This window comes from Gymnogyps californianus, chromosome 13 (assembly GCF_018139145.2).
Source record: "Gymnogyps californianus isolate 813 chromosome 13, ASM1813914v2, whole genome shotgun sequence".
Classification (NCBI taxonomy): Eukaryota; Metazoa; Chordata; class Aves; order Accipitriformes; family Cathartidae; genus Gymnogyps; species Gymnogyps californianus.
In genome coordinates this window covers 13,752,708-13,765,893 of record NC_059483.1, presented here as the reverse complement: position 1 = coordinate 13,765,893, position 13,186 = coordinate 13,752,708, and the positions used below count along the sequence as shown (strand labels likewise).

The 13,186-nt window shown below is 50.0% G+C and overlaps 1 protein-coding gene across 1 annotated transcript; it reads left to right on the top strand.

Annotated features, from left to right (window-relative positions):
- Window positions 1–11,871: 11,871 nt before the first annotated feature.
- Window positions 11,872–12,543, top strand: DNAJB8 (DnaJ heat shock protein family (Hsp40) member B8). Its single transcript, XM_050904953.1, has one exon. The coding sequence runs from the start codon at window positions 11,872–11,874 to the stop codon at window positions 12,541–12,543; it is 672 nt and encodes a 223-aa protein (XP_050760910.1).
- The last annotated feature ends 643 nt before the right edge of the window (window positions 12,544–13,186 follow it).

Genomic DNA, 13,186 nt, shown 5'->3' with positions numbered 1-13,186 from the left:
ATCCCTGGGACAAGGGATGGCGAGGGGCTGAGGGGGGCCGAGTTGTGCCTGCGATGAAGGCAGGACCTGTATCCCAACTCAAGCTCTCGTATGTTACTTCTTACTTATTCTCTCTGCTGCCAACTGCATGGACCAGCCGGGCCATTGCTCTGCACCTCGATTTAGCCATCTCTGGAGCAACAGTATATTTACCTTGTAAGAAATACTGTGGTTATATACTTGTGGTAACATATATAATTAGGTCTCTACAGATCCAGTGCTATTAATGTCACTATATGTTAACGCACGTCTTTCTTAGAGATTTTTATTTAAAAAAAAAAAAAAAAAAGAAGATCTTTAAACACTCACACTTGGTAAGAAGGCTCCCATTTCTAGCAGGAGAGCCTATTTTGCATATGCGTAACTTTGAAGGGGATGAATAACTTCATGGCCAATAACATTTATAGCTTTGCCTTGCGCAGGGAGATAAGGGCAGAGGAACGCAGAGCTCCGGGGCAGGAGCTGTTTGCCGAGAGGGGCCGGGAAGGAATCCAGTCCCCACCCTGCCGGAGCCTTACCTGCGCCCAGGTGCACGCTGGCCGCGGCGCCTATCCCCGCCAGCCGAGCACCAGCCGCTGCGTAAGGCTGGATACCAAACCTCCTAGCTCACTCCAGCATAGCTGGAAGGGGAGGAGGAAGGAGAGACAGGGAAGGAACAGCAGGGAAGGCAAATTTTAGAAATACTTTTTGAACAGTCACAGTTGTAAATGAACTCACCCTCACCATGTTTGTGTCACTCGTGTTTGCTGCCTGGGGCTATGTGAGAGCACAAGTTTTCCTGGCACGACTGCTCTTGGAAAATCAGCTTCCAATCCATATATGATAGTATTCATGGAAACCACAATTCTAATTCACATGCACTGATTTCCCTGCCAGAAACCGTGCTGCCGTCCAACCCGGGGATAAAAATGCCGCCCTGTGACTTCCCTGCCCAATCACGACCAACCGATGCACTTCAAAACTCAAATATTTTCCAGGGAATGTTTGCAACCCACAGTTTAAAAAAAGAAAATCTTCCCCAAATTCATGTGGTGGCTCAGCATCATGACTGCATTCAGGGAGGTTTCCTTATAGGTATTTCCCAAGCCAGATATCTGCCCCCACGAAGAAAAAGACAACAAACCCTTGAGAACCAAGTCTTTCAGATACACAATTTCTTAAATATCGTTCTTCCTTCAAAATTTCTCCCTTGTTTTTTCAAGTGCTTTACACTATACTATAGAGATGTACTCACAGGTCGCCAATGCACAGGGAGGAACCTGGCTCTTTTAAACTCCTTCTGCCCTGGCCAAAACCAGGGAGAGGTTCTCCTTCCTCTGCTGGTGCTGAGCTCAGCCCAGGGACCTGCTTCCTCTGCTCCAGCCGCTGCCGTGCTCGGTGCAATGGAGCAAAGGTTGGGGAGGTGGAGAGAGAGCCCTTAATAAAGATAAAATCTATTTCTAATGTCTATAAAAACCAAACCCAAATTCCCAGTTACTTCAACGTGAGCTGTGGAGATGGGGTAATGGAGAATGGAGTTATTTATTAATAGAAGGGCATTTCAATAGAGATCGGAGGAGGTGATAGGGACCAAATGGAGGTATTTACAGAAATAATACTCAGGAGGTTTTACCCAGCTTGGCCAGGTGTCTCAACACTGTGTCCTGAGGACAGTTGTCTCCCATTCCCCGAAAAGGGTGTTTTGGGGGAGCTGCATGCTCACAGAGCCCTGCCATCACTCAACCCATTTCCCCCAGATCTGGCTTTCATTTCCACCTGGAAGTGGAGCCAGAAGAACAAGCACAGAGAGGGGTCCTGTTCTCGCTGGATTTTTTGGGAAGCGGTGTGATGCTGATACACTCCCCCGCAGCTCAGACCTCCCGCCCCACACCCAGCCCGGGGCAGAGGGGAGCTGCAGCCCCCTCCGGCACACTCCCTGCCTTCACCCCCGGCCATGCTTTTAAACCTCCAAGGCCAGGAGCCTTAAAAATTGCATGAGACCCCGCTCCGATTCCTACCACTGCCTCCCACAAAATGCAAAATTCACCGCTTTAAATTCCTCGCTGACTCCTTTTTAACACACACCTCTGCCCTCGCTTGGCAAGCAAACAGTGCCGGAATTCCCACCTGCCTCTCCCTTGCAGCCCCTTCTGGAGGGCCTCATTAGCCATGCAAATAAAAAATGCTCCGAGAGCCCGACGGCCGATTCTCCCCCTGCACTGGCAAGGAATGACAATTCATGGGGGTCTTCAGGGAGCCGGGACGGAGGGAGGGAGAAGCGCCGCGCAGCGTGGCTGCGTGTGGCAATCAAGCTTTCCCACCGCCACCCGTCCCCGGGGAGCATCCCTGCTCCTGTTGTGGAGAAGCAGCGGCGTCTCTCCCTCCACCTTGTTAATCCCCTTTCTCTGTGCTCCCGCGCTCGGCTCCCCACCCTGACCCCCCGGGAGCCCTGGGAAAGCAGTGCCCGGTCCTCACTGCCCCTTCTCGCCTCTGCCTCGCTGCAAAGCGGCGTGGGGAAGGGAGGCAGGAGAAGGGGAAATGTGCATTTCCTTAATTGATTTTGGTGAAAAAGGCAGGCAGCCGCCACACTGTCAAATTAATTAGTTCCAGAGCTATTTGCAGTTACGAGCCACCTAAGATTAGTGGTCATTGCGTTTTGGTGCTAGGGAGCAGTGGGGGGAAGAAGGTTTTTATAAGCTTTTTTTGGTCTTGGAGCCTTCCTTAAAAACACAGAAGAAAAAAAAAGAGAAGGCCCCCGGCTGCCAGCGCTGCCCCCAGGGCTGGCTCCTGTGCCTGCCACAGCACAGGGGATGGGGGCGAAATGGCCGGTTTGGCCCCTCTGACGTTATCTGCCCCACACTGAACAAAGCGGGTGCTTTGCTGTGGCTCTGGCCAGGCTTTCTCCTCCTGGCAAGGGCTGGCTAGGACCTCAGGGTCACCCCACTGCCGTCCTCGTTGAAGCACGGCGGCAACACCAGCTCCCGCATCCCTGCCGAGGTGTGAAGCTGGGCAGCCAGACATGCCGGGTGTCACCTCTGGAGATGCTTAGCCCCTTTTGTCCCCTCTTGCCCTCCCTTCTCGGAGAGGCAAAGCGGGCTGAAGGCTGGAGGAGAGGCTTTGAAAGCCCCGGGTGTGGCTCACGGGGCTCAGATCCCCGATTAGATGGGAACGCCTGCTGCAACCTGATAACACGGCAGCATCTGACGGGGAGGCTCCAGCAGCGCTCCCCGAGTCGAGTAGCGCCTATTGTTTCAGGAGATATTACCCTGCACACATGCTTACATCTGGATATCGATAAGCGTGCCTGTTTATGCATAGACGCAGTACAACATGCAGCCACATACCTCTGCATTCCTCTTCCCTTCCCTCCCTCCTTTTCTCCCCCCCCCCCATTCCTTTATCTCCTTTTCATCTGCTCTTACCTGTTAAACGTTATCTCTGCTCCTCATTCAGAACTGAGTCCGGGGAAAGGGCAGTTATGGTGGGTCACACAAACAGGGTCCTGAGGAATGGCAAACATTTCGGGTGAATTTGCAAAGTTTTCGAGGGTCTGGGCGGAGGGAAGCAAGGGAAGACGGTCTTGTCAGACCAAAACACTGCCAAATAGACTTCAGCCAGGATAGGAAAATGCAGCATGGCTTGGCCAATATATGCAGTGTGTTCCTGAGTCTGCTCAGGCAGGACCACCACCTCTGGGCATGCACCGCGACCCTCATCTGCCCAGCCATGCACACAAGCAGACTGCTGTAAACCTGCACATGCAGCCCTACGTCCACACGCGCTCTTATGGCGTCAATGCCACATTTACTGCAAGTCAGATCAAAAAACGAAATGGAAGGAATGTGGTTTTTATAGTGATTAAAAATGATTTTAAAAATATAACCTCCTCCTCTCCTGTTGCTCATTCGGTAAAAGAAGGTCTGCAAAATGAGCGAATGCCAGCTGTACCCAACTCAACCCTCAGCACCTACACTGCCCCAAGGGACTGGTGCCGTGCAGCCACCTCCGAGCCAAAACACTGCCGAAACTGCCTTTGCCGGGCCTGGTCCCTGGGAGAGGGGAAACCTCAAGCAATGCCATCTGGGAGGCCCGACCCACTTTCTTCAGAGAAACATGGCAGGAGCTCAGGGACTTGGCTTTGCTGAGAGAGGCCGGCGTGCATTTTTGCAAGCGCTGCCATCGGCCCCCGTGCTGGACTCCGAAAGCGAACCCCAGAGCCCAGAGGAGCTCTCGGCGCCGACTCACACGTGCCATCGCAGCTGGGGCCTGTGCACAGGGGGCTGCAGGGACCTGTTTTCCGAAAAGCAGGCTGGGGCTTACCCCGAGCCAGCCAAAGCACAGCCTGCCCCTGGGCGCTTGCGCAAGGACGGGGAGCCACGAGGCCTGCGGCAACCACCCGCCGAGCCCATCCCCTCCACACTCACTGTGTGCTGGGGGCTTGGTCCGCTTGACTGGGGAGAAAGGCATCCCATGGCATCTTCTGGTGTCCCCCCAGGATTTGTCCCTAGCTCTCCTTGCTCAGACGGTGTCATAAGCTCTGCTCCCAGCAGGACAGCAGGTTGGCACTGGATGCTGCATCCTCATCTTGGCTTCAGTTAGGGCTCCCAGACCAAAAGCTACGTCCTTGGCACAGGCTGGACCAATCCTAGGAGCAGGCTGGTTTCCAGCTCTCCATCTTCCTAGGAAAAGAGGAAAAAGCACATAATGCCAAAAGTGCTTACACCTAAGCAATTTATTTAAGGAACTTTGTCCTGGACAAACTCAGTGACAGCCACGACCCAGCTGTAGAAACCTCATCACAACTCACCCCAGAAACAGTCTGGCACATTAACCACTCCTCGGAAAAGCTCCCCTCAGTCCTCTGCTCACAGGGGTCACCCAGCTCTAGGGTGGGGGACATAAGTGGGATAAGCTGAAAACTGAGGGAGGGACTTATGCATTGGGTGAAAGCTCCATCATTCCCACTCTGGCAGTCTCCACCACAGCTCAGAGGCAATGCTGCTTCGACTGACTCCGTGTGTGTGACCAATTCACCCAGGCAGTTCTTGCTGCCCACACACAAGAACATGGGTAAGACCATAGGACTCCTTTGCAAGCAACTAGGCAAAGACACTTGGACCCCAGGCAAATGCAAATGGCTGTCCACCTAGGAGTGATTGTCCCTCCCTCCCAGGGGATGCAACACCATCGTCAAGACCTCCACTTGCTCCCTCACTGCAGTCAGATATGGGCAAATACGACTCCAGCATTACCACTGGTTTCTGGGCTGAAGCAGTGACAGGGAGTCTATGTCTGTACATAAGCAGCAAAACCACAGCCTGCACAGAAAGGATGGCATCCCTGGCCAGCATGTATGTGCATTTCCAAGCATCTGTGCATACACACACACGCGCACCATCTCGGGAGCCAGGGCAGGGCAGAAGGGCTCTTTGGGGAGCCTGGGTTTGAGCAATGGGAGCAAGTGCAACTTGTGAGCCCAAGGCAGCGTGGCTGCACCACACACAAGCTGCCTGGAATGGGGCTGTATACTGAATTTATGAGCTCTTAAGTCATCACATTTACAATTTATATTCTCCAGTCTTTTAATCTCAGCAATAAACTCGGACTAAACCTTTGCTGAGGCAGTATGGAAATTTCACTCTTCCTGGCAGCCCCATGGACAGGGTGCCCATAGGCAGGACCAGAACATGCTTCCTGATGGCTTCATTGTGGGATGTCTTCTCCAGTTCCCCACTCCCAGTAAAGTAATTGGTAATTGATCAGTCTCCCACCCGTTACCTTGATTGCCCAGACCCCCTTCTTGGACGTAGGTATGACACACTAGCAAATACTTGGGGACAAACACTTACAGTGGTCCCCTACAATCCCACCTGCCTTCTAGAGAAAGGGGCTGCTTCTTTTAATCAGGGGGCTTCAGGTCTATGTGCACATCACCAGGACCCTCACCCTCAGTTTTGTACCACTTAAGACTCCCCCCTTCCCCTGCAAACCAGCCCCACTGGTGCATTTTTACCCACCTAGAGTTGCTTTACTTCAGAGGTCCACATCAGAAGAACCATCTCCAGAAGTTTCCTGCTGGAGCAGTGGCTCTCAACAGGAACTGATCTCCAAAGTGGGCACCTCCTTCACAAACTGAGACCTAAAATTGAGATGAAATTAGCACTCATAAACCTACTAACGGAGGCAGGCCCTCCTCGCTTGGACGAACCCCACACTTTCAGAAGAGGGTGGCATCATTTCTGCAGAATGCTTGAGTGGCCTCAAATAACACACTGAACTGTCAGGCACAAACCCAAGAGATGGCGTGAGCCAGCACTGAAATAATGAGAAGCTGATCTACAGCTTTTCCCCTCTGGTTTATTAAATGAATGCTCCACATACCACTTCCCACTGACTGGAGACAGAGAGAAAATCCCAGGACAGTAACTCATCATCCTTTCTTCCCCTGAGAAGATTCAAGGCTGTGGCTATGTATGGATGTTGTGAAGTGATAAAGTTGCTGCGGCTTCGCGAGTTACCACGCATCAGCTGAACTGTGCCATCTGACCGCACGCGCGCTCCCAGCTCCCTGCAACTGGGTGGTAAAACATGTTCGCTCACGATGGGGCTGGAGCAGGTACACCGTCGGCGGGCTCCAGATAAGCACACTCTGCTGATAAGCAGTGCCTCATTAAGCCCCAGGACTCAACGGCTTGCAACGCAATCCTTGGCCCCGAAGTCCCTCCTCTTTTCAAGTTGTAGCCCTCAGTCATGGAACTAGCAATGGGAAACTGCTCTGGGAAAGTGGTCAATACTGAATTAATTCCTGCATGTAGCGTGGAGAGGAAGGAGGGTCAGGGACCGTGCTAAAGAGGAGGAATAATAGGACGGGCCAACTGTGTTGCTGAGTACAACCTCAGCATAGCCATGCCTAGACAAGGATAGTGCAGATGACACATGGAGGTGACCCAGGCGATGAAACCAAAGTGCTCTGAATTCTGCTGGGGTCAGAGTCCACGGACACAAGTTACAGCACCATTTAGGCTTTCTAAGACTGGAGCAAGGCCTTGCCCTGGGCATGGGGTATGATGTAACATAAAAAACATGTTAGGCCCATCCTTGACTCCACTAAGCAGGACCAGGCCTCCTCTTTGGCTTCATACCTCAAAAAAGAGTGGTTTTGTGAGGTTCCTGCCCCTCACCACCACTCAGAAGCTGGTTATCTTCTTGCCTGAACCTTGGTTTAGTTAGCCTCAAGCCCCAGCCTGAGGCTCAGAAAAGCTGGATACAGACCCAGCTCTCTGGATCCTCCTTCAGCTCTGTCTCCCAGCCTCTGGGGGTCCCTCCCAGCCAGCACTCCCCAGAGCCACCCCATCTCCCATCCCACAGCCAACCTCCGTGCTGAGCCTGACACACGGGATCAATGCACAGGACACACTGACCCTCCCTCCTGCCCATGGAGATGGGAATCCATGTCATTTAAGCCTTTTCCGCTCAACATTCACAGCAGGCAAAATTCTGACCTCCCAAAACTAAACACCAGGCACCTTCCCCCTCTCTCCTGTGGTCCACCCAGACGCTCTTGGGGTGGAAGCTACACTCGTTTAGGACAGATTCTCCTTATCAAGATGTTGCCCTTATATTTTGAGAGGTGAGGAGACATTCTTTGGGACAAATTTTCTATTTATTTTTCAATCTTCTTCTGAAGTCAAGCATGTCCCTCTGTTGCCCCCCCAGCAGGAGGTCAGCCCAACGCACCCATCCCCAGCTGTGCTCCCTGGGAACATGGCTCCGGGGGCGAGTGCAGTGTCCCCTCTGACGGGGCCGCCCCAGGGGGAGGCATCTGATGACAGTTTGACTGGTGGAGCGAAGCACAACTCGTGTTTGTTTGGATAGTCAAAGGACTTGGAACAAATGTCTCCGACTTATGTTGGTTTAGATAAAAGGACCGCAGCCTTGTCACAGGATCAACGGGGCTGGTGAGAAACCACTCGTGTAGACCCCCTCTGCCCTCAGACCCTTTTAAAACAGAAGAAAACGTAATAATAATAACAACAACAATTATTATTTAGGTTGGAAAAGACCTTTAAGGTCATCGAGTCCAACCTTAAAGCTAACACTGCCAAGTCCACCACTAAACCATGTCCCTAAGTGCCACATCTACATGTCTTTTAAATACCTCCAGGGATGGTGACTCAACCACTTCCCTGGGCAGCCTGTTCCAATGCTTGATAACCCTTTCAGTGACGAAATTTTTCCTAATATCCAATCTAATAATAATAATAATAATAATAATAATAATAATAATAATAGAAGAAAGTTTTCACAACTCAGAGATGCTCACTCCTTTCTGGACCAGGGCGCATTGGGGTGCCAACAGCAAGGTCAGGGATTGGGGCTGCAAGTTTGGGGGTCACCTGTGGTCTGGGTGACCAAAAGCTTGGGGCATTTTGCTGCTTGGTACCTTGTGTTTTGCTTCCCATCCTGACCTGGCTGACAACCCCTGCCCTTGCAGACCCAATGCCTGGCTGGGAGGGAAGAGCAGGCTGGACGTGGTGATGCCTGGAGCGGGGGACTGGAGGGGATAGGGACCGCCACATCCGCATCCATCTGGCATACTGAAGTAGCGAATGAAGGAAAAGGAAGGAGGGGGTGGGTAGAAGAGAAAATCCCAAAGATCCTCGGATAATAAGCACCATTAAGGTTAGTCTGTCTCATGATTGTTTCTTATTAAAAAGAGACTGTACTTTATCTGTGCAGGATATGCTGTTTGGATGAGGGAATTAGCAGAGTGACTGCCTCCATATCATCTAATTAGCAAAAATGTTGATAAGCAGATACAATCACATATGATTAGGATCCTTTTAAAAAGCCACTCCATTAATTAAATAGACAGAAAGGCCGCCTCCAGCCCTCGCGTGCCACTGATTAGAATACAAATATTTACACTAATCTCACCTCCATCAGCCATGGGACACTTTTGAGTATTTTTAGTGACATCAGATTACTATTGATTTTCATCCCCAATGTCAGACCATTTTGTTAGTATCTGAAAGTGCTGCCTTCAGTTTCGGATGCTTTAAATCATGTTAAGGGTTTATCTTAATGACGCTGCTGATAACCACTGTTCAGGTCACTCGTACTTTCTCTTCAAAGAACACAGTCTGGGCTGGTTTTTATTGTTTGTACTTGAGATTTAAGATACGAAAAACATTTCTCATTTCAAAGCCTTGGTTTCTAGGGATGGGGCTGCCAGGCTAGTTTGGGTCTAGTTACTTGATGTGTGCATGTCTCTCTCATTTCCCTTTCTCCCTGCCTCTCCTCAACCCTTTCTTTTTTCCTTGCAAACCCTTTTGGCTCACAGCAGTGGCCTTTCTTGAACGGCTGCTAATCTCTGACGCCTGCTGCAGGCAGCAGACAGACAGGCAGTGAGCGTCCTCTGTTCGGGGATGACAGGAGAAAAACACTCCCTACTTTTCAGATGGGTAGGACACACTAAATCCAAGACATAATCCAGTGCGCCAGCCAGTCTGAGATGGGCACTCATCATCAAAAGCAAGTATGGGAGCAGATGGTTTGCAAAGAGACAGCACAAGGCAGAGTCGCCTCCTTCCTTCCGTGCACAGCCCCACTCCCTGCAGTAGATAACTGGTGTGGGACCCTCCAACAGGCTTTTCTGACATCCCATTTTCCCTTCTGGGTAACAGAGAGTAGGAACAGCAATTGCTCTTGAAATTTCTGCCAAGCATCTGCAAATGGACGATGCTGGCAGAGGCTAGGAGCTGTTGGCACCTTTCAGTGGCTTGTGGGTGGTAAGCTTGGATCACCCTCAAGTCCAATGGACTATCCTAAAAAAACACTAGCCCAAATAAATGAGTCCCCTTGGTGAAGATTTCAAGCAAAGCACTACAGTGTGAGCGAGCCACGAAGCCTTAGCTCTCTCCTCAGCGTAGAAGAGCCCTTTGGGATGCTTTGGGAATGCAAAGAGCCCTCTGAGATCAAACAGGCAGCAGCAGCTTGCTGCTGGGCCCAGATAACTTTTGCCATTGCTACAGTACAAACAGCACCCAGCAGAAGAATAATTCACGTGGCACAACGACCCTGTAGTTAAGAGGACCTCCTCTGTGCAAAGGAGACAAAAGCCAAGATCTCGACGATGAGGTGAGCCCATGGGACCATGAGCTCCTTTGTTGCTTTGCACTTCCTTCAGCTCCAGCCTCCAGACCAGCACTGCGCTGCCTTACGGCAAACTTTTACCACCAGAATATGACAAGTACCTCTGTACTACTGACCCATCACTGACCACTGAGAAAACCAGCAAAACAAAGCCTTCCCCAACACACATCAGCTCCATTGCCTTTCTTCCTTCCTCTGTCACATTGCTTTCTACAGGCTGACATGGCTGCCCCTCGGCGTCATGGCCCCACACGTGCAATGTATGTTAGGACAGCAGCCAGCTCATACGCTGTGCATATGCTCTTCGGTCTGGCCAGCTCTTGACTCCTTCCCGAAGTGCAGGATAATGGAAACGAGGGCAGTGATCTGCAACACATGTTGCCATTAGTAGGTGTTTATGACACCGTGTTACAGACAGATGAGTTCTCGTTACTGGCACTTCCTTGGAGACGTCCTTCATGCAACGATTCCCTGTGAGGATATTGCATTTCCCACAGGAATGGCAAATCCAGGGAACAGAAACAGATGCAGGATAACCCCAGACTGGATTGTCAAAGTTCAGCTTCTCAGGCTGAACTTGTCTGTGTTGAGTTCATGTGGTATCCCTGTTGTATATGCATCCACCTTGGCACAGATATCCAAAATTCACATAGAAAAGAGGCTAAGGTTGTTAATGAGCTTCATTCTGGGCATTTACTTCGGTACCAACACGAGAGCTAAGCTCTCCTGGAAGTGTTAGGTTTGGCTATAAACTCAGAAGAGATCATGATGCCCATCTAATCATGATTTTAGGGAAAAGGCCCACTCCAGATTAAAAACAGCCACATGAGGAGGTTCCAATGATTCATCACCTTCATAATGAAGGACGTGCAACTTACTTGGAGTTTAAATTTGGCTAGTGCCACCTTCCAACTGCTTTGTCAGGGAGCCTGAAGATCCCTGTGCCATTGAATTTCTGTTCCCATGCAGGTTCTTACAGACTATGATGAAGCTGGCACTGAACTTCCTCTTAATGCTAAGACACTTTCCCTAAGTCTCTCCCTCCAGACAATATTTTCCAAACCCTTAATCACATTTTATGGCTCTTCCCTGAGCCTTCTCCAATTTATCAACACTTTTCCCAAACTGTGGGAAGCCAAACTGTGAACACCTTTCCTATAGCTGCTGCTATAGCGTAATATGCACCATAGGGGTGATATGACCTCATTACACCACACTTCCCTGGCCTGCACATGAAACCACACTGAGTATCTGAGAATCCCACCTTTGGGCACATACAGGCAAAAAATAATCTGACAAATTCACACGTCACAGCTGTGACATCACAGCTACATCGGGCAACTACAACGTCACATGTATGATCTACGTTTAAAAACATAAGGCCAGAGACAACCAACTCCACCCTAGAATGAAGTCAGGTCAACTGAGCAATGATTGGCTGAGCCCCCTCTGAGGTCACAATCTCATGATTTGTGAACAACAGGCTTAAAAAGAAAGGATATGGTCAAGCAGCACTGTGTGGCCTTGCGATGCAAAAGGACAGAGCAGATCAAAGGATGAACTGATCTACCCACCCCTGCGGAGTGCAGCAGCATTAGGTGTCCAGGAGTTTCTGCATGCTGGTCATCCCTGAGCTTCACGTCCTTGGTGGGAGAGAGGTACCAGGCATCTTCCAAACAGCCCCACCTTTCCTTTGAGATGGTGGATTATTACAAAGTCCTTGGACTGCAAAAAAGCGCCTCACAGGATGATGTTAAGAAATCGTACCACAAACTGGCACTAAAATGGCATCCTGATAAGAATCCCAGCAACAAAGTGGAAGCCGAAAAGAAATTCAAAGCAGTCGCTGAGGCATATGAGGTTTTGTCTGACCCTCAGAAACGATCGCTCTATGACAGGTCTGTTAAGGAGAGCAGATCCCACAGAGGAAGAAGTGCCACAGGGGGTCATAACGGCTCCTTTGATTCCCCTTATGTATTCCACGACCTCGAGGAGATCTTTAGGGAAGTCTCTGAAGGGATGGATCCCTTTGTACATGTTTTCTGGAACCCTTTCAACAACATCAGAAACAATGGTGAAAACTGGCACAGGATGAGTGGAAGAGGAAGCAGCTCCAGCCTGTTTTCTGACTTTAAGGAGTCATTTATGCCATGGAATTCATTCAGCCCCAGCGAGCAGCCCACCTCCTCCTTTGCTGAGGACACAGCTGGGCCACACAGTGTCAGATCAGTGTTAACCACTACTGAAGTGATCAACGGCAAGAGAATCACCACCCGGAAAATCATTGAGAACAGGCAGGAGAGAACAGAAGTGGAAGAAGATGGCCAGCTGAGGTCTGTGAAAATAAACGGGAGAGACCTGAAATTATAATGTCCCCCAGCACAAGCATTAACTGCAAGCTGTGGGACGCGCTCTCGTTGCTCAATGGATGGGATCTACTATAAGCAGCATTAATAAATGCTGAGTTCATGACACAACCGATGCAGATTTCTCAATGGTTGGGAACAAATACTTCACACGTAAAGATATGGAATTATGCTAAACTAAGGAGTGGGACTCTACTAACCCTGTGTAAGGTGATAGTGCTTGTTCAGTAAATAGGTATAGTAGATATATGTGAAAGCAACTGTGCCCATTTGCCAAAGAGACCAAGATTGATTAATATAGCAAGAGGAGACAGGCTGGTTGATGGACAGGTAAGAAAGCTCTATGACAAGCTATAGGTCCTCTTCCCACTCCTTGAAATGCCAATCTTGAAGTCTACTAGCTGGAATAATAGACTTGTGTGACCCTCACAACATACACAACCCTGAGGCTGAGTGAAGAATATCCTACCTTTGGTGTATGAGAAAATGCATATTCATTGAAAAAAGTTTTTGTACACAGGCAAGAAGGCAGGGGAGGTTCAGTGGGTCATGCAGAGCCTAAAGGAGAGGGACTGGCATAGGAAAAACCAAAACAAGGAAGAAAATGTCATTCCTCAGACTGTAGAAGAAAATGGGGGCTTTCTTGA

Coding starts and splice junctions, on each gene's coding strand:
- DNAJB8 (XM_050904953.1), top strand. CDS start 11,872: ATGGTGGATTATTACAAAGTCCTTGGACTGCAAAAAAGCGCCTCACAG.